At 43.0% G+C, this 22548-nt stretch overlaps 1 protein-coding gene across 5 annotated transcripts in view; it reads left to right on the plus strand.

Annotated features, from left to right (window-relative positions):
- Positions 1 to 22548, plus strand: part of LOC105022641 (protein unc-13 homolog C) — a 151006-nt gene that overhangs the window by 106240 nt on the left and 22218 nt on the right. For 3 of the 5 annotated variants that reach the window (XM_034296733.1, XM_010891248.4, XM_010891250.4), the window contains 11 exons: positions 1437 to 1522; positions 8591 to 8717; positions 9340 to 9436; positions 9816 to 9959; positions 10135 to 10212; positions 10992 to 11069; positions 12876 to 12902; positions 17539 to 17627; positions 17706 to 17846; positions 20453 to 20576; positions 21437 to 21496. In XM_034296733.1, coding sequence (XP_034152624.1) covers positions 1437 to 1522; positions 8591 to 8717; positions 9340 to 9436; positions 9816 to 9959; positions 10135 to 10212; positions 10992 to 11069; positions 12876 to 12902; positions 17539 to 17627; positions 17706 to 17846; positions 20453 to 20576; positions 21437 to 21496 — 1051 coding nt within the window. The remainder of the gene's footprint in view (positions 1 to 1436; positions 1523 to 8590; positions 8718 to 9339; positions 9437 to 9815; positions 9960 to 10134; positions 10213 to 10991; positions 11070 to 12875; positions 12903 to 17538; positions 17628 to 17705; positions 17847 to 20452; positions 20577 to 21436; positions 21497 to 22548) is intronic. The other 2 variants (XM_013137480.4, XM_010891251.4) reach the window with 2 other exon arrangements.

Here is a 22548-nt window from a genome sequence, read left to right on the forward strand (position 1 = left end):
CCCAGTCGACCACCCATCCACTATCCCTTTCAACAACACTCCAGTCAACCACCAATCCACTATCCCTGTCAACATCACCCCAGTCAACCACCCATCCACTATCCCTGAAACATCACTCCAGTCAACCACCCATCCACTATCACTGTCAACATCACCCCAGTCAACCACCCATCCACTATCACTGTCAACATCACCCCAGTCAACCACCCATCCACTATCCCTGAAACATCACTCCAGTCAACCACCCATCCACTATCACTGTCAACATCACCCCAGTCAACCACCCATCCACTATCCCTGAAACATCACCCCAGTCAACCACCCATCCACTATCACTGAAACATCACCCTAGTCAACCACCCATCCACTATCACTGTCAACATCACCCCAGTCAACCACCCATCCACTATCCCTGTCAACATCACCCCAGTCGACCACCCATCCACTATCCCTTTCAACAACACTCCAGTCAACCACCAATCCACTATCCCTGTCAACATCACCCCAGTCAACCACCCATCCACTATCCCTGTCAACATCACTCCAGTCAACCACCAATCCACTATCCCTGTCAACATCACCCCAGTCAACCACCCATCCACTATCACTGTCAAAATCACCCCAGTCAACCATCCATCCACTATCCCTGTCAACATCACCCCAGTCAACCACCCATCCACTATCCCTGTTCTATTCTTACAGCGCTCATCATTGCGCCTGGTGGCGTCTGAGTGTTACGTGCCTTAATAGTGTGTGTCATGTATACATGCAGGTGCATACCTGCTTGTTTGTGTGTTTGAGAGCTTTATTAGTAGATGGAAATTAAAACATAGAGGGAAATTGACCTTATCTTAGAAAAAAGGCTCTAATATGTTTCTGTTGTCCTGAATGCGGGATAATTACGCTATTGACTTTGGACATTCCATGGCTGACTGAAAGTCTATAATATACAAAATAACAATTTACCTGCCAACACGGGTAGACGCCTCTTCCTCTCTCACTTTTTCCCTCTTCACCTTTCCACCTTCCTTTTTCGTTTTTTCTCATTGTACCATTACCTACTGTTGCTCTATTCATCTATCTCCATGTCTCCTTCCTTGTCTACTTTGTCTCCTTTTTCTAACTCTCGCATGTCTTTTTCCCTTTACACCCGTCACTCAATCCTTCCTTCTCTATATATCTACATCTCTATCTCTCTATCTATTTGATAGGGTTATTCATTCTTTAGTTTAATTCTTCCTCTGAGATTCATCCAATCTTTCCCCAAATCTCCAGCGACACCCTATTCCCAATCCAACCCTCTTTGGCGCCGGTTCTGACCAGAGCCAGGGATTAAGATGCAATTTAAGAAGCAGCCAGGCAATCTGAGTGTCCAGTCAGGCATGTGATTATGAGGAAATGAGTGTGATGTGGATCCATTGTAATTCATCCCCCAGGTTTCCTCAGGAGCTGAACATGGGGAAGGTCAGCGCTGAGTTCATCTGGAACCTGTTTGCCTTGGACATGAAATATGCCATGGAAGGTTGGTTGTGAATGCTGTTGATCCATCAAACCCTAATGTTTGTGTACACGTCTTCTGTCTGCACTCTGCTCTCGGTGTGTTCTACTCTCATCTCCGCTGTCGTCCTCAGAGCTAAAGGAAGGCTTTCCTGCGGAAGACACGCCATAGTTTTCCTCTGTCTGAATCAGAGTGGCGATGACAAGCTTGTGTAATGTATGTGTCTTGCTCCAGGGGTCTGTGTTGCAGGGGAGGGATTGTTGTACTATACAGCATTGCACAGGGTTCCACACTGTATCCCATCCAACCTTGTTGTCAAAGATTGTAAATCAAAAATATTCACAAAAGGGCTTCTCCAGTGGAAGTAATGTCCAGATGTAATTTGTAATCAGTTCTAACAGTCAAATCGCAGAGCTGTCCATGTGTAGACATGAATCAGAGGCGCTCCTTCAATGTAAAGTTGTTTTTGACAAAAAGGTCAGTTTGACCCTTTGCTATGGTTATAATGACAGTTTCAACTGCTTATGAAATTGGCTTGACTTTAGGTTCTGGCTTTCATGTGAGAAAATGAACAACTAAGGATCCATTTATTCTCGTTTTGACCTGAAGAAACTGCATTCTGTTCTACTCTGGAGAGGGGAAAGAACTGGCTGAATTCTAGAACAGCAAAATCATTTTTCTGTATTTACAGCACAAGAATAGACAATTGTCCACAAATTGACCATGTAATCTAATATCTTAATTTACAGCCCTGTAATTTTGATTTGTACCTTGGAATCAATAGAATAGTATAAGTTTCACAAGTCCCCAAAGCAATGCTTTAGAGGTTTATTTATTGATCATAAATCTGGAAAGACTTGACTGAACACAGTGACCAGCTTCAGCCATGGTCAGTGCATGGTTTAGGGCATCATGGTTTAGGACATCATGGTTTATGACATCATGGTTTATGACATGATCAACTGTTGTTGCTCGGATCTCATCAGATTTGGCTCCTGGTCTTGTTCCTCTCTGACGGCCTAGTCCACCTCTATGCTCCTCTCAAGCGTGCCCTTTCTCTTCCTCTCCCAGCCTCCACTGCCTCAAGAGGGTGCCAGTAGCCCAATTCTCATGACATAGTTCTGATTGACCAGTACTGATTTGCCAGTTTGCCAGTTTGCATAACAAAGTAAAGGACAGTACAAACAGTGATATTATCATTGCTTTTATGCTGTACATATAATATAAATATATTGAATGCAATTTAGAAAAACTGTAATACCTTTCCAACAATGTTATGAAAACACTCTGAAACCATCTTTAGTCTTCAGATTACTTTAAAAAGCTGCCTCATCCTCTCCCTTTGCCCCACAAACTTTCTTTACCATCTCTCTCACACACATTGTCCGAGACACTAATAAATATCCCACTTTAGCATATCCAACCATTTAAACTACATATGTTTGTGTAGCGTAGCATTCCGTTCTTCTTGTACCATTCAAATGTGCATAGTCTATAGTCCAGTTAAAAAGTTGTAAGCTAGCTTCGTAACATAAATATATGTGTTTTTTTTTTAAAGTGCAAGAAGTTACAGCATACAGAGTAGCCAGCACTGTGGTTAATTTGAAACACTAAAACAAATGTTCACATATTCACTACTGTTGTTACTATTATCAATTAAATGTTTGACCATAACATTAAAGAAGTATCTTATTATCATGAGATACAAGGTTTTTGCTTGTAGGCATTCTATTTCCAGAGGTATAAAATAATGTATAATTTCCCTCATGGCAGTCATTCCCCTACTTCAGAACTGCTATCGGTGGTTTTATGTCAGCTATGTATTTGCCGACCCATGTAAGTGGAGCTAGCCAAGAAGAGTGAATGTCTCTTACTGACTGAGTGACTGACTGACTGACAGACAGACTACCCCGTGGTTAGAGACGCAGGCTATGAAACAACAGGTCTTGTCACAGTTAAAACATATTATGCATTAGGATTTGTTCCGGATAGACAAAACCTTCACTGGCTACAACCTACAGTAGCTCCATTATTATATGCCTAAATTAAACTATTTACAGATATATTGTGACTATTGCTGGTGGCTTTCCAAGTACGCATCTGTGCATGCTTTTTGGGGTAAGTATAGTCTAAATCACAAAAAAGTTTCCCCGATTCTATCGTCTTTTCACTTGACAAAAAAGTCAGTAATCGTCACCTATATTGATAGTTATTGTATCAGTGTCATTCACTAATGAAAGAAAAAACAAAAATGTACCATGAAATTATGTAGCTTTGGCAGTGTAATCATCTTCAGACTCGCTAGCAATTGCTCAATTCTTATGACTATTCCAAGTAGTACGTTAGTAGATACTAGTAAGCCTATTACTGGCTAATTAGCTGTTGAAACGGCCAGTGGCAAAAGCAATACAGTTCATAGACGCTATTTGTGGTGAAGGTAAACCTAAAAAGAAACATAAGTCAGTTCAACACAATGCTTAATGGTGTCTAGCGAGATATTCAACTGTGTAACTCTTGGTGTGGTGGTTAAAGGCGCAGCCTCTCATGTGGGAGACCCGGGTTTGAATCCAGCTAGGATTCGTCACTTTAAATTACGGGCCGGCTGAACTAGGCTCGCCTGGTTCATTTTCTGGTTTAATATAGAATCTAAATCTTCTGAAATCCCAAACACCAATACACTCTGTAAAACTGAACATGAGTTACTTAGGCAGGGACCCTGGCAATAAGTAGACACGTTATATAATATTATATAATTTTTTGAAGTCTCTACATTCAGCTGTTTTAACTGCCATAAGGGGAAGTACAGAAGAAACAACTGCTACTCCTACTTTCTTCTGCAAAGGTCAACAAAATATCAACAGAGGTGTTTATGGAAACCTAACTAGTGCAAGTGTGTGGGTGTGTGGAAGACAGAGGACAAGAATGATGGCGAGACAATGACAAAGACAGAGAAACAGAAAGAGAATGACAGAGAGAGAGAGAATGACGGCGAAAGACAGAGAGGGAGAGAAGGACAGAGAAAGAGAATGACTGAGAGAAAAAGAGTATGCCAGTAAGAGAGAGAAGGATAGAGAAACAGAATGACAGACAGAGAAACAAAATGACAGGGAGGGAGAATGACAGAGAGAGAAACAGAATGACAGAGAGAGAAACAGAATGACAGAGAGAGAGAGAGAGAGAATGACAGGGAGAGAGAGAATGACATGGAGAAACAGAGAGAAAGTGATCTTTCTGCTTTAATGAAGTCTTTGATGCATGCCATGTTTACTGCTTGGAGCCCTAATGCTGGGGTAAAAGCAAAAAATGAATGGATCTAATTTTAGAGAGCTCAGTATCGTTGTGTTGTGTGTGTGTTTGTGTGTGTGCTTGTGCGCTTGCATGCATGCTGTACATGGGTGCAAGTGTTTGTGAGAGTGTACCGATGATCAGTCCTGTTGGCGACAGTATTCGTATCAACATGTCACACAGTTTGCTGTGATGATTGAACACTGGTATTTTTGTCAAGCAGATATTGGATCTTGTCAGTAGTTTATTTATTTTTAAAGTGGGGTCCTTGGGAAATATGTGTCTCTTGTCATTGTATGTTTGGCAGGAGGTTAGGTCCAGCTCCGTTTCCAATTTAGTTTCCTCGTTTTGTGGGCAGTGGGCACAAAGAGAGAATTGTCTCTCTTCTCTGTAGATCAGGTCAGCCAGGTCTCTCTTTCCATTTCTCTCTCACTATCTCTCGATCTCTGTCGCTGGAAAAATAATACAAAGTGACACTCCTTTCTCCTGGAAAGAAAATAAGAGTGGGTGAGAGGTCAGAGGTTAGGGGTCAGGTTTAAGAGTTAATGAGTCATTTTTCATTATTAATGTGGACTTTATCCTAAAGGGTGAAGCCGTCAGTACAGCTAGCTGATGATGTCCCTGCCAGCCTTGCGGCCCGCTGAAGATGGCAGTAGTGGTGACCTTCCCACCACAAAACAACTTTTGACAGCAAGGACATTATGACAGGAGGGAAGGAACAGAGGGAAGGAGAAAGGGAGGGATAACGAAAAAATGGAGTGAGACTGAAGGAGAGAGAGAAACAGGGGGGAGGGCAGGAGAGAGACAGCGTGAGGGTGTAACAGAGAGATGAGTGTTTGTGTGTGTCCCAGTGGGCCGATGGTGTTACATGAAGACTTCCTCATTGGGGACTCAGAGTCAGTTCCCTATGGATACAGGCTTACAATGTCTGAAATGAACAAACAAACACAAAGTATCCGCACTGCAGCATGAGTCAAGATTAGTACTGCAACTTGCAGGTGAGAAACGTGTTGAGGTACTTAAGTCGCGGCATCATAGCAGATAGACATCCTGGAATGTGTCTGCATTCAAACTCTGAGAGCTACAACCCTCTCTTGGTTTTCTCACTCTCCCTCTATCACGTGCACAAACAGAGAACCGCACGCATGAAGAAAAATATACAGTACGTATTTTGGATTGTCCAGAAACCTTTCTGCTACCGAGAAAAGTTTTCTGTTTGATTGCTTGCTTTACAAGCATGTCATCTCCGACAATAATATTGCTTTTCAAAATCTATCAAGAAGAATGCAAATATAATAAGTGCTTTGATATTAGAGACCTAGAAAAGGCAATTGGGTATTCATATGGAAATTATGAATTTACTGAAAATCTATTATACATTTTTCGAGACATTTGGGTATTTGTGGTAAAACATGTCCCATAGGGGTGAAGGCATGTCCAGTGTGAGTGGCAGTGCATCTCACCATACAGCAAGGTGGGACAACCACACAACCCAGTAACAGTAGGTGAACACAGCCTCTCTGCCCCCCGCCCAAAGAAGTCTCTGTCCTTTCTTCTTTTTTTTTACTTCCTTTCCCCTCTCTCTGTAACCATGTGAATCCTCTGTCTTCCCTCCAATGTCTCTTCACTCTGCCTGAATGTGTCCAACTTTGATAGAGCCTGCTGGGTCATGCCACTGAACCTTCATTATGTACCAAGTCAGCACTCATTAGACCCTATCTATGTGTGTGTGTGTGTGTGTGTGTGTGTGTGTCTGTGTGTGTGTCCGTGCGTGCGTGAATGTGTGTGTTTGCTCACGCACATGTGTACATGAACGTGTGTGTGTGTGTGTCTACCAAGGTCATGCAACTTCCTTTGTCTGGTCTTAGATCACCTCTCTCTGTCAACATCAATTTAGCCATGTTAGCTGTCTGGCAGGGTGGGCTCTGACCTAAATTTCACCATATCCCCTGAAGAATGGAGGTTACTTCATCTGAAACATTCCCCATCCAGGCTTTTTACTGACTGGCTAAGTCTTCTGGGTCTTCCTCACCTAAGCTACATCCTGTTTCCGAACCCACTTCCCAAAGTGTGCACCTGCTCACACTCTGTCCTGGATTTAAAAGCAGTGGATCAGTGCTGTCTTTTTCCAAGTCAGTACTTAAGACAGGGATGTCAAGGCCCTCTTACCCCAACCCCTTTCGTATCTTCCAAAATGAGTGGTTGATTCTATTTGTAGCTCTTGGAAAAGTAAGAAGTCCTACCATCTTCTGCCAGTCATGTGCCTTGATCAAGGAACGTATCCCCCCACCAAGTAGGAGCAGCGCACTGTTTGGCCACTGCATAAGACATGGTGCAGGGTGTGCCTGTATTTGATCCAGCCCTGATAACCAGGGTGTTTCAGGGCTCGTCCTGTACAGGTTCATGGGCTGCACACACTGTAGCTCTCCTGGTGGACGGTTGGCTCCCCTTGATTGAAAATATTGCATTTCAACCAAATACATTTATGTCTTTATAAAATACTAATTAAATTAATTAAGGGTCAAATATTGTAGACAACTTCATAGGCTAAGATCTAAGGCAGATGTATATGCACATTATGTATGTTATTTGTCATTTTGGCTATTCTTAGCTAATGTTTCTAGCATTAATGGAAACACTACTGGCATTGTCATTACGGTCAGAAAGCATGCATTTTTGACTTACTAGTTTTGGGATGGAGACAAGGAGGGAGAACTTGAGGAATGATATACAGTGGCTCTCAAAATATTCAAACCCCTTTGACATTTCCACAAGTACATCTTCAAAAACTTTCCAGGCCTTCACTCAGAGAAGCGAGAAGCATCCCCATAGCATAATGCTGCCACCACCATGCTCCACAGTAGGGATGGTGTACTCAGGATGATGTGTAGATGCGCAAAACATAACACTAAAGGTTGAGGCTAAAACGCTCTATTTTGGTGTAATCAAACTATACAATCTTATTCCACTTGGTCTCCCACATGCCTTCTGGAATACTCTGGTCGAGATTTGACGTGAGTTGTTTTCTTTCTGCCACTTTCTCATAAAGGCCACTTCTCTGGAGTACCCTGGCTATTGTTGCAGTGTGCACAGTGTCTCTCGTCTCAGCTATGGAAGGCTGTAACTCGTTTAGGGTTGCCATAGGCATCTTTGTGGACTAGTGCCCTCGCCTATATACTCAGTTTTTGAGGATGTCCTGTTCTAGACAGATTCACAGTTGTCCCATATTTCCTTTTTTTTATAATGGGCCTAACCTGTGTCTGGGAGATATTCAGTGCCTTGGAAATGTTCTTATATCTTACCCCTGATTGGTGCTTTTGAAGATGTAGTTTTTGTTGAGAATTATACTAACCAAGTGTGGGACCTCCCTAAGACAGGTGTTGATCACTGGCAAACTAAATAATTTTGATTTCATGTTGCGACACTGTAAAATGTGACCGGTCCAATAGGGGGGAATATTTTTGAGAGCCACTGTATATCTACAGTATACCTAAATCTAGAATTTACAAACAAGTGGGCAGGTGAATAAAGTGGAATAACGACCTGAATGCTATTCACTGCGGATCCTGTCTTCATTCTGCTTTGATAAACCTTTTCTTGGAACTTTCTGTGAATTTGGGTTGGTGATAGGCTAGGCTACTCATTTAATAGAGAAGGGCCAGCTGTGATTAAGGTACTGGTACCTTGACCACAGCTGTCTGGACTGAATGGGTAAGTGTGTCCAGACTTTTGACTGGCACTGTAAGTCATCTTTCGGTCCAGACATGCATTCTGACATTACTTCTGCCTGTTCATTTCCCTTGACAGAACACGAAAAACACCGTCTATGCAAGAGCACAGAGTACATGAATCTTCACTTCAAAGTCAAGTGGTTCCACAACGAGTACGTCCGCGAATTGGCTGCCTTCAAGGACACACCCCCTGAGTATTCTTTGTAAGTGCTTAATCGCATGCAACCACGCATGTGCCTTACACCTCCTGAGTATTCTGTGCACTCGGTCCAGTAATGTACTGTACTGCACGAACTCATCCCAGTCCAAGTCCTGAATTGACCTAATCGAAATGGAATTCATCCCAACCCTGTCACGCATATTTCAACCCAAATGCCCTTTAGAAATTAGCATTTAAAATGAATTAAAATAAAGAAGAGGATGTAATGAGGGTCAGGTAAAAGACAGATGATTGTTTAACATATGTAAAGTTATGGATGACTGCTCTCTCAGACAACCTTGCTAGTGCCCTCTCATACACATACCTCCCTGTCACTGCTGATCAAACAGCATCCAATCCATTACAAAGTGAGTTATGACTGACAGCTCACATTCCTGCCCACCTGCTGCTGTTACTCAAACCCAGAGCACCTTCTAGAGACACACACACACGCACGCACACCGTCCACCTTATTTACTATCACTTTCTCTGGCAAATGCCCTTAACCAAGGAGCACAGCAGGGAATTCACTGGACACACATATAGACACTTACTAAGTATGTGTGTGTGTGTGTGTGTGTGTGTGTGTGTGTGTGTGTGTGTGTGTGTGTGTGCGCGTCCTCCAGGTGGTTTGAGCCGTTTGTCATCCAGTGGCTCTCCGAGAATGAGGAAGTTGCCATGGACTTCCTTCACGGTGCTCTGGGGAGCGACAAGAAGCTGGGCGTGCGTACTCTCCTCACTCACAGGCTGGTGTCCCTGTCTCTTCACAGTGAGAGATGGAGGAATAACATCAGTGTTGACACACTGCTCTCTGCTCTGCCGTCCTCACTGAAATGAAACACTGCACCACAATGAGATACTAAAGCAAATCTCTCTCCTCCCCCCCCCTCTCTCACTCCCCTCCTCTCCCCCTTTCTCTTTCCATCCCTCTTTCCTTCTGTCTCGGGCTCTCTGTCCTTTCCCCTTGGTCTCTCCCGTTCAATCTCTCTCCATCTCGCTCTTCTCTTTCTCTTTTCTTTTCTCGCCCGTCACCTCAATCTCCCTGTCTCTCTCTCTACCTCTCTTTTCTTCTCTCTCTGTCTTTCTCCTTCTCTCTCTCCAGTTTCAGCCAACATCGGAGCATGTCCTGTTCTCCTGTTCGGTCGTGGATGTGTTTACTCAGCTCAACCAGAGTTTTGAAATTATTAAGAAACTGGAGTGCCCCAACCCACAGGCCCTCGCTCATTTTATGTGCCGCTTTGCTAAGGTCAAACCCAAACTTCTAACTCTGATCACTGATACTAACTCCTAACCAGTGATCCCTAACTGTGTGTGTGTGTTCATGCATGTAAGGTCTTCTGTGAAAGAGCATTCCAAATAATATTTAGTGTTCTATTATTGTACCATATTGATGTTGTTTATTCTCTTTCTTAAATGTGTAGACTATCAACAAAGTCCTGCTGCAATATGCTGCAATCATAACCAAGGATTTTGGCTTGTATCTAAACCAAGAAAGAGTGGTGAGTTTTATCAGGAACTCGAGGTCCCACATAGCCAAATAATTATAATATTCCAAGTAGATCAATAAGATGGCACAGACAGTATGTCAATATTCCCAATGCCCAGTACTGTCAATATTCTGAAGCTACTGTATTAACAAATTCTGTTAAAGACTCCATCATCATCCTATAGAAGTAGTAATAGAAGCAGCATTAGAAACAGTAGTAAAGTAACAGTAGTAGTTCAAAAGTAGTGCTTTTAGTAGTAGTAGTAGCAGCAGTAGTAGTTGTTGTCGGTATAGCGCTAGCTACTACTACTATTGTTCAGTAGTAGAAACAATAGTAGTAGTAGTAGTCCAAAAGTAGTGGTTTTAGTACTGCAGTTGTAGTAGAAGTTCAAAAGTACTGCTTTTAGTAGTTGTAGTAGTAATTCAAAAGTAATGGTTTTAGTAGTAGTAGTATTTCAAAGTAGTGGTTTTGGTTGTTGCAGAAGTAGTTTAAGAGTAGTGATTTTGGTAGTAGTATTAGTATCAGCAGTAGTTGTAGTAGTGGTAGAGTTACGAGTAGTAGTAGTAGTAGAAGCAAAAATAGTAGTTAAACAGAGTTAGTGGGGTAGAAGTTACAACAGTAGTATCAGTAGTGGATGTAGTAGTTGTTATCAGTATTATCCTTATTATAGTACTGTACTGTATAATATGTGTATAATATGTGCATAATGTGTGTAATATATGTGTATAATGTGTGCATAATGTGTGCATAATTTGTGTATAATATGTGTATAATATGTGTCTCTTTGACAGCCCTGCATCCTCATCAACAACATCCAGCAGCTTAGAGTTCAGCTGGAGAAGATGTTTGAGTCCATGGGAGGCAAACAGGTCTGTTAGAATCACCTTCACACACAAACACATTATTATCTTCACACACACCCCGCTTAACTTTCACACACACCCCTTCTCAGCTTCACACACACCCCTCTTGACCTTCAGACACCCCGTCTCACCTTCACAGACATCCCTTCTCACCTTCACACACACCCCTTCTCACCTTCAGACACACCCCTTCTCACCTTCACACACATCCCTTCTCACCTTCACACACACCATCTCACCTTCACACACCCCATCTCACCTTCACACACACCCCTTCTCACCTTCACACACACCCCTTCTCACCTTCACACACACCCCTTCTCACCTTCACACACACCATCTCACCTTCACACACATCCCTTCTCACCTTCACACACATCCCTTCTCACCTTCACACACACCATCTCACCTTCACACACACCATCTCACCTTCACACACATCCCTTCTCACCTTCACACACCCCATCTCACCTTCACACACATCCCTTCTCACCTTCACACACACCATCTCACCTTCACACACCCCATCTCACCTTCACACACATCCCTTCTCACCTTCACACACACCATCTCACCTTCACACACCCCATCCCACCTTCACACACACCCCTTCTCACCTTCACACACACCCCTTCTCACCTTCACACACACCCCTTCTCACCTTCACACACACCATCTCACCTTCACACACATCCCTTCTCACCTTCACACACATCCCTTCTCATCTTCACACACACCATCTCACCTTCACACACACCATCTCACCTTCACACACATCCCTTCTCACCTTCACACACCCCATCTCACCTTCACACACATCCCTTCTCACCTTCACACACACCATCTCACCTTCACACACCCCATCTCACCTTCACACACCCCATCTCACCTTCACACACACCATCTCACCTTCACACACATCCCTTCTCACCTTCACACACCCCATCTCACCTTCACACACATCCCTTCTCACCTTCACACACACCATCTCACCTTCACACACCCCATCTCACCTTCACACACCCCATCTCACCTTCACACACATCCCTTCTTCTCACCCCCACATAAACCGGTTATTTTCACCTTCACACACCTCTTCTTATGACCTTCACAGACAGCCTTTCTCACCTTCACACACAACCCCTCTCACATTTACATACAAACACACACACCTTTTTATTTTCACATACACACACAACCATTCTTCTTTCTTTCACATATACCCATTCTTCTCACCTTCACATACACCCCTTAACACTTATCTTTACTCCATCTCTATCTCTGAACCTTAACCTCATGGGAGACAAGCAGGTCTGTATCTTTTCTTCACCCATCTTTTCCCACCCATATCCACCATGGCCTTAATCCTACCCCATTACACAGCCTTTCCCCTAGATCTGGAACCATCCTGTCATGAGCGTCTCTTCTATTCTAACTCAACTCTATCCACCATGTCGATTTGCTTTGTTTGTTTTATGAATGTTATTTTATAAATGTTTGATTCATGTCCTGGTGAAAGTCTGTGTCTTGGCTTTGAAATTGTCTTTCCATCCATCTGTCAGTATGTATGTCCCTCTGCTGTCTGTCTCTGTTTGTTTGTCCACCTCTCTGTCCATCTGTCTGTCTGCATTCCTGTCAGTCTTTCTGTCTCCCATTTGTCCATATGTTTGTCTAACCCTGAGCATACTATACAGTAGCTACAGTCTTCTGTTAAGTGCACGCTGTCTCTTTCCTGTTTCTAACATTTGAAATGCCCTGAGTTTTGTCTCCTGTGGTCTTGTGTCTCCCCATTCTACACTGCTCTCTCTCAAGGAGGAGGGGGCTGTGGCCTTTTGCAAGGTGTGTGTAGTATAGGTCTCTTACCCCTTTCCATTCACCCCTTACTAAACATACAACTCCAACCATATTTCTTTTTTTGTTATTGATTTTAATTCTTTTTTTTTACTGATTTCTTAATTCCATGAAAAATGATTCTTAGTTGCTATTATGACCTGTCCTACCTAACAGCCTTTACCGAACACAGGACTCATAACTATCCTACGGTAGAATCCTGTACACAATCAGGAGCCTACAGAGTGTGAGCTTTTATTGTAGCATAGGACTTAACTATCCGAACCTCCATGTACTGAACTATAATAAAAACATGGCCCCAGAACGGTAATAGCACGCCACTCCACCCCCCAAACCCCATGCCTCTTCCTCATTCAGCCGGTACACCCCCGACCCCACCCACCACCACTTCTGACCCTCTCAAGCAGCACGTGCCACAGCGCATATGGATTTAGAGCCAGCCATCTGCCCTCCAGACAGAGAGTTAGCCCCGGCTCTCCGTCAGGGATCCGTATTCATGTAGACCCCTCTCACTCTACGCCTTGTCACTAACGACAGGGGTATCAAGTCGCCGGGTCCTGCCGGGTTTATTTTTAGCTTGGTGTCTCTTGTCATGGCTCATTTAGTGGAGTCATCAGTGTCGTCCCCCGCAGCCTGGAGTCAAGGGCTTTCTGATGATCTCTCCTCGGTCCACAAGCTGAAGATTTCACACAAACTCTGATTAGCTTTTCAAATGCTTACAAATCTCCCCAGCTGCGCACTTCCCTCTCTGAAGGAAATGTTCCGTTAGGAAGGCATCCAAACAAATGAAGTGTGCTTGCTGAATGACACCCCCGTCCCCTATTTATGAAAGTGCATTACTTTTGACCAGGGCCCAAACCAGTGTACTAACGTCATATAATAGGGAATAGTGTGCCATTTGGGCACGATGTGTCAGTCCATCTGCCGCCGTCTGAAATGGTTTATTGTCTCTGTAGCTGGTTGGGTTACCTGTGGCCGCTTGCTTTAATAGTTACTAGTGGATGAAGCAGCAGAGATGCAGCATTTTTCAAAAAAGACATAAACCTGGTAAAGCTATGAACTATCTTGTCATTCAAGCAGTAGAGAGCTATTCTTAATGATGTCTATATGTAATGGTTAATAAACACAATGCTTCTTCTGCTTCAATTATGAACGTGTGATACTGGTCAAATGTTTGGACATACCCATTCAAGTGAATTGGTCAGTGTGTCCAAATCTTTCACTGGTATCGTACTGTTGTTTGGAAATGCTAAACCAGAGTGAAAAAGTAAATGTTTTTTTTTTTCTTTATTAGGCAGTCCTTAGCACTAAAACACATTACTGGGTTGTCTGGCTGTGAAAGTGTCTCCAACTCAGTTAGCAAACTGGACGCCAGCACAATTAAACAGACCAATATGTTATCATGGAATCAGGAACAACACATCTTACATACTCAACATATCGTGTGTCAAGAAATTACAGAACAGCGATTTCATAGAAATAAGAAGCATCAAATGATGTGGCTTGGAGAGATACTGAAATCACCACGCAGGACAGTGAAATCACTCCCAAAGCCAACCCAGTGGACACCAAACCTGATGACCTATGGTAGCTGATCCAAAAGCAATACAAAGTATGTCCCGCAGGGAACCAGATCGTGAGGAAACTGCATGCCACCTGTTGCCTTCTACCCTCTCAGTGGACAGTGCTTTGACATCCAGGCGATGAGGCCTGACAAAAATATAAGGTGGTGTCCATTTTGCTGCAGCACAAATCTCTGTCAGTCAACCCTTTAAAGTGTCAGTAAGGTGTGTCGTTTTGACCGATCACAACAGTGTGTGTCTGTGTGTTAGGATGACATTTTGTGGCAAATAGGGTCATTTCAGTCTGCAGTTTTTTTTTCCAGGTGTTTGCACTGTACACATTTTTCTTTGAGGCAACTCAATGTCAAGTACCTGAAGCCCTTTATCACGATTGGTCAACTTTGGCACTTCTAACTCTCTGTAAAACCCTGCTTGGCTACAGCCAGCACATCGCCCTCTACTGTCCCAGAGTAATATTGACGCTCTTTTCCCCCTTGTTAACATTCAACTGTTGAAAGCTGTTTTAGCAAATATGAGATTAAACACGTTTCTTTTCACACATTCTCATTAGCAACTAAAATGGAAAAGCATGCGGCTCTCTTTACACTCTAGTGTATTGGATGCGTACTTTGTAAGCGACATCTGGCCGTTACTGAATTCCATGGATCATTTTAAACAGGAAGCATCCACAGAAACCAACATACAGCTCCGGAAAGAATAAAGAGACCACAGTGGTCTCTTAATTTTTTCCGGAGCAGTATTTAGCTGAATCCAGAGCCATGAGAAGGGCAGGTAATGTATGATGAGGTCCTCAGCAATGTGAGGAGCATGCGGCACATCCAGAAGAAAGGCAGGGTCATATGGGAAAAACAGTCATCTTCATCTGTCGTACTGTATCTGGGAGACCACCAACTGGTGCAGCCTAAACTGAAAAGATAGAGATCCCCCGCTCACGTCCACTGACACACGCCTTCACCATCTTGGGTCACACTTGTCTCAAAGGCAATCGCTTGAGCACTGAATCAACTGACAGCTGCTACAGGTGTTCAGTGTGATGTGTGCCCTGTACAACTAACCCCGTCCCCCGTGCTGAGACCTCAAACAGCAGGTCTCACACCTGAAGACCTATCTATCATGATCCCTATTTATGATGTGACTCTGCCCATGGGGACATTTACTGCTGGGAGTTCCTCAATCTAGCTAAGGCTTTTAGCCGTGAAGGAGACACTATAGTACCCACCTTAGTTCACACGATGCTTCCAAACATTTATATTGTAAATCAATCCGGCAACAGGTGGATCCATAGAAGCCTGTGGTCTGTCAGCTATCATAAAAGCCATCAACACCTGTTGGCATAAGCAGAATGCTTAGCCAAAAATGGAAAAAGCAGAGGTGAAAGCTTTAGTTGCTGTGACGCACAGTTTCTGAATCAAATTCCAGTCCTAGGGGTCTGACAGCTTTTTCCCAGGTTTTCCCAGGGACAGTGTCACACACTACTTGCTCTCTTGATTTCACCACCAGGAGCCAGTTGCCCAAATATGCCAACCTTCCTTCCACCAACGGCAGTCACACAATGCCTGCTTCTCCCATTCTCCTCCATGGGGTAGATTATTGGAGTAAGAGTTGACTTCAGCTGGTCAATATAGTCATTCAAAATAGGTAGGATGGATTCAGCAACCATATGGCCAGTAGGAAGGAATTTCCCAATGAACATGGACTTTTTCTGTTGGGACGGTAGTGACAGCCAGTCAACATGATACTCGGCTGGAAGGGAGACTGTGGCTGCCCTGATGTCAGCGCTCTCTCTGTGTTTCAAAGCTCTCTGAACCTGCCGGGGACATCTCCAGGTCATCCAAACATGGGTTCTTGCATACAGTAGAGACTGTGAGAGAGAGAGTGCTTGAGTGGAGAGTTTGATACATTTGGACCTCTGCACCATTCCAACTTATACAAGGCACGGGAGGCTACTGCCCCCAGTGGCTTTCATTCCCTCCAGAAAAGAGACATGTCTCATGAGTGTCAACCCGCAGCCCAAAGCCGTGTTCAAAACGAGCTGCATTGGAGAAGGGCGGGGCAAGCGTGACCCAAGCTGACACAGACAACAATGGCGACCATCACTCTCAGAAAAAGTGGTGCATGGCCTTACTTGCAAACCAGGCTTTCTGGTAGCCGTCACCGCAATGCGTTTGCCAACTCTATGGGCTAGCCACCAGTCAACGGATTATATCAGCAACACAGCATGAGAACACAATACTGAACCAAAACCCAGGCACACAGCACAACCTAAGGCAGAATATGAGCCGTAAGTGGACTGTTAAATGGCTGCTCGGTTGCCTATATTTCAAGTTCTTCTTCATATTTTTGAGTAAGTGATAATCGTTCTGCTAAGTCCAAGTGAAGACAGGATAATAAAGAGATGGTTAATCCGTAATAAATAGGGCCTGGATGGTGGGACTTTTGGTGGGCTCAACATTTTCACGTGGCATTCTCAAGATGGCATTTGAATATTTCTTGTGTTTTGAGTCCGAACTCATAGTGTCACAAGGAGTGACCGATTGAAAAGCGGCATTAAAACAACCTTTTACATTTATACAGGCGTGAAAGTCAAATGATAAATAACGCTTGATGATGAGTAATACTGTCAAACCACAGGTAAACACATCACTCTGAATTATGCTGATGATAACAGCTTGAGCGCTGTGTAATGGCTTCCAGAATGGGCATCTAAACACAAACTATTCACCATTAGAATTAGACATGGAGAGCTAGTCTGTCTGTGGCTGCATCCGTCTAAACTAATGTGGTCATCCGTCACACACACACATAAATATAGATGCGTGCGCACGCACACACACACACACTCACTCATCCCAAATGGCACCTTATTCCCTGCATTCTGGACTACTGTCATGTCACACTGCCAATTTAAATGCAGTTCCTGTAAGTAAAAAATAAAGTGAGTAATGTATTCAGATGTCAGGTGAAAAAAACATTGAGTGATATGATGTGTAGATATAATAATGTATGGCTAATTATGGGATGTGTCCTTGTTGCTGCGGCAGCTGGATGCAGAGGCCAGCGACCTACTGAAGGAACTGCAAAACAAACTCAACACCGTAATGGATGAGCTCTGTGCGGTCTTCGGCTCCAGGTGGGTGTGTGTGTGTGTTTTGTGTTTGGTGTGTGGTTGTGTGTCTCTTTGCTTACCCTGTATTGTTTCCCTGTCTAGTTTCAAACCGGTGATTGAGGACTGTGTGAAGCAGATGAACCAGGAGTTAGTCCAGATGAAGGGGAGTGCCGCTGGGAAGAGCAACGCCGCCATGGATGCTGAGACCGTCCTCAGACCACTCATGGACCTCCTGGATAAAAAGTATGTCCATACATGTATATTAGCGGCTGGATGTGCAGTTAGTAACTGGTTAGCCTATTCACTGATCTTTTGGATAACAATACGTGTTCTGTTTATGACATTCAGTAAGCCCTGAGGTAAACAGTGAGCCAATACGTTAAGAGGGTTGGGTTCGTAAACCCATTTTGCTTATAGGTTCATAAACTTTCGTGGACCTCCTGGATGAAAAGTATGTGTTTGTTAATGTAGGATTCATCTGTTTAGTTTGTGAATGCATGAAGCAGTTAGCTGGGAAGTTAAACAGTTGGGTGAGTTAACTAGTTAGGCTAGAGTTTGAACAGTTTGGTGAGTTAACTAGTTGGGCTAGAGGTTGGTGGGTGAGGTTGGTTAGAGTTGGTTAGTTAACCCGTTTGACTACAGTAGAAGATATAAAACAGTTTCTACACTGTAATTGCAAGAGGATGTGGCTCTATTCCACATCATAATAAGTCAGTCTGGAAGTGCTTTGGATACAGATGAAATATCAGTATGGATGTTATCACAATCTCTCTGCAGTAGAGGAACTCCTACACACTGAAAAGCCTACACAAACACACACACACAAACAAGACACTCAAAAAGAAGTATGTGCGTGTGTTTTCTCCACTTTCTGAGTCTGTCTGTTTCTCAGTGTGTGTGTTTGTAGCTGTGGGTAATAAGGTATCAGGAATTGACTTCAGAAGTTTCAATTCTGTTTAGAATCCAAGGTATTTATGAGAGAGATACACTTTTGTGGGTGATGTGGTCAACTCTGTGTCACAGCTGAACAGGTAACTAAACCCTGAAGTGCTAATTTTTTACTCCTTAACTAGTTTAAGGATACTTTCATGTGGGTTTTTTTTCCTAACCTTGAGTAATCCCACTGTATCTCTAGGCGTTTGATAAGTGCAGGCTTTCTAGTTTACTTTTTGTAAGATAATAGGGAAGTATAGTGTTGTACACAAAAATAAGCCAATGCATGGCCCTTGGCTCAGGGAGTCCAAGCCAACTGAAGTAAATAAACGACAAAGAGTGTGAAATTTTGCACCAGTATTAAAACGCAACACTGCATGATAGATTGTGTTGAGAGGTTTCAATCCTGACACTGATGCATATATACAGTAGCACATCACCAACATCAAGCACTGACATAAGTGGCCTGTAAAACCCCCAAAAAATGATGTTATGAGATGACAGGCGAAATGTTTTTCTAAAAAAATAGATTTTTCAGCTTTTTCACCAACTCAGCAGGGCTTATTTTTAAAAAGAGAGATTACTGGACGGTAAGGCTTAAGGTTTGTCTCAAAAAGTCTTAAAAGAATCGCAGTTGCCAATCTGGTGTTAATATTCCAGTGTTATACACATTTCAGCCCTCTCCCCACTGGAGACCTGGTTTAATTCCACGCTCCAATACCTCACTCCCCTGTATATGTAATGCCTCTGTCATTTCATAACTGTCACAATGTCCTCAAAACCCCAGAAGAACACCCCAACACATTTCCTGAACATGGGATTGACTCTTCGAGACTGCAGCGTCACCACCTTTCAACCACCACTCCGTTTAAACCTAATGCTTCTCACCAATGCTCCTAGTAGCACCTATTCCAAATCATATATGGAGGGTTTTCATAACTGGGCAAACATTTCATTTTGAAGTCCGTCTGGTGTGAGGTCTCTGCCGTGTCAGTACTGGTGCAGTGTGCTGTGTTGTGTATATTAGTTATTGCTATAGGTGTTTTCTTGACTTGAGAGTGGTAACATCCATATTGATATTCAATCCAGTACTCACCAGGGAGCTATTTGTTTTCCTACCTTACTTTGCATCTTCTTTTCACTGGCATCCCTCCCTGAAAGATCCTGTGTGTGTGTGTATGTGTGTGTGTGTGTGTGTGTGTGTGTGTGCGTGCGTGTATGTATGTGTGTATGCATGCGTGTGTGTGTGTGTGTGCGTGCGTGTGTGTGCACACGTCCAAGTGTGTGTGGGTATAAGCTGTATGATTCTCTCTCAGACAATCACAGCAACATCGAGGCCAATGGGGTATTACAGTAGAATCCTCTTAATAATATGCAAATACCAAATCCTTTCGCCTTCCCCTCTTTAGCCAAAGGTTTCCATTCACAGAGATTACCATGTAAAGCTGGTGCATTTATTCCACATAGCATGGTTTTTTTGAACTTTACATTTGATCGTGTTTGTCCATGTTTGATCATGTTGTCTTCCTAAGCCTCCATGGTTTGTGTGACATGGCCTGTATTGTTTCATGTTAAATGGACAGCTAACTCAAACATGAACCACTGTCAGATGTCTTCAGACCTCAAAAGTAGGAACTATCTAGTTGAATGTCCATTGTGTAGATTTACCTATAAGCATCAATCCTAAATTAATTGAAAAGATAAGCACCCTCTAATGCCCGGTTTTAGCTGATTTATTATGTGCTCTTGTTTAGGTTGGAGGATCTACACAACTGATGTCACTTTGATATTAAACTAATGTTGCAGTCTGAAAACATTTCACAAAATGGGATTTGAAATGTCCCTTTAACTGTGTATGAGTTTTGAGTTCTGACACATACTTATTTCTGCTGCGTTTCTCTGCTCTGCTTTTGCAGTTTGATTTTATTCGCCAAGATCTGTGAGAAGACTGTGTTGAAACGAGTGCTGAAGGAACTGTGGAAGATTGTTCTGAACACCATTGAGAGAATGATAGTCTTACCCCCTCTGAACGACCAGACTGTAAGATGTTATGTTAGCTCAGTAAACACACACAAACACCACAGAAACGCACACAAACATATAGACGCACAAACAGAAACATGGACACCCACACACTTTCCCACCTCACTGTATGACATTTTCTTTTTAGCAACTTACAAGAGCAATTGGCATGGATTTGTTTTTTTACCTTGACATCTCACAAATTAGAACCAGCGACCTTTCGTTTACTTGCCTAACTCTCTTGACCATTTGGCTGCTGGCCCAAAAGATATTATTCTAAAAATGAAAGTAGCGTATTATTACTCAGAAGCAGAAGTAGACACTAGTCAGCCCTGAGTCTGGAGTGATAGAGGCATTGCAGTGATTACGTTTTAGCAGGCACCAACTAAGATAATTGGCCAACATCATAGTTGGGCTGTTTTCCACCTACTGTACCTGATCTCCCAGGACTGAAGAAAAATTGAAAAAAAGATTTGACTGAAAACTGTGATGTGTTTTCAGCACTCCACATATACGGTTATCAGACAGAAATATCTTCCAGTATGTCTGGACACTGTACACACACATGCATTCCAAACACACCATTCTTCATCATTTATCATTAACTATACGCTGCAGACTATAGATCATATTTACATAGCTCTGACAACATGGGGTCTACCTCTCTTCCTGTGTCATGCAGTAGCTTATGTAAATTTTACACTTACAGGCAACATTAACAAGTGTGACATCACCCCAAAGGGAGCATCTCACAAAGCAACACAGAGACATATGATCCTGCATTCGTTTTGTGTTTCCTTTCTCATCTCATTGAGTTTTTGAGGGGCTTTGACATCTATATTTATCTGTCTCCCTCTTGTCTGTTTTTCACCTCATAGCAAGGAGCACAGATGATTTTCAGTGCTGCCAAGGACCTGGGACAGCTCTCCAAACTTAAGGTAGGTTTGGGCCCTCATTGGCACCTCTGTGTGGGGGAGTGTCTTTGTATCACTGTACCTGAGAGTACCAACAAATCCCTGCAAGGATAGTAAAATAAGAAATACTCTACCATGAGGGGGGTAAAACGTGTGTGGATATAAGCGAGGGAGAACAAGAGAGAGAGAACGAGAGTATTTAATACAGAGTTTAATAGGCAGGGCTGGGTTGTTGTAATCTCTGGTCTATCAGAGCACAGCCGCAGTCACAGTTAAACACACACACACACACTGCCCTTCACTGTTAAACACCTGATCAATACTAAGCATTAGGCCTGCTGTTAAGGAACTGATCCTGAAAGGACAGATGGTTAACAGACAGGATCAATGAGAAACATATTGCATGTGAACGTGAACACACTCACACGCACATATGCAAATACGTACAGGCACACGCATGCACGTTAGTACGCATGCACAAACACACACAAACACACACACACACACAAACACTGTTGTGATAATCAAAAGTTAGAGTCCTGCAGCAGCTTACTTCCTCCAGAGCAGTAAATCTGTGTAAATTGGAGTTAGTTCTCATAGTGATTACATCCAGACTTAATCTCTGTTAAGCCCATTCCTCCTCTACCCTGCTAATGCAACTTGAGTTCATTCTACTTACCTATGACTTTACAGGCGGAGTGTACAGTACATTATGCAATAATGTTTGCTTCCCAATCTGTCTGCAACAGATTTAACTAGTTAACTCTTTCTAATGACGTTTTATTTTAATGTTGTCGCTTCTACTAGCTCATAATACTGTATTTTTTTTATTTATTTGATAGGTAAAATCTTTGATGAGATTTCATGTTTGAAGAGTCAGAACCTAACTATTGTTGGAAAGTAGGTGGTTCAAATCCTGAATGCTGATTGTCCAATAGCCATGGTATAAGACCACAATAAAGCAAGCAGGGGTGTGGTATATACCCAATACATCACAAATCCCTGAGATGCCTTATCGTGCTTATAAACCGGTTATCAGCATAATTACAAACCAGTTGATTAGAGACCAGAATGCT

Source organism: Esox lucius, chromosome 2 (genome assembly GCF_011004845.1).
Source record: "Esox lucius isolate fEsoLuc1 chromosome 2, fEsoLuc1.pri, whole genome shotgun sequence".
Classification (NCBI taxonomy): domain Eukaryota; kingdom Metazoa; phylum Chordata; class Actinopteri; order Esociformes; family Esocidae; genus Esox; species Esox lucius.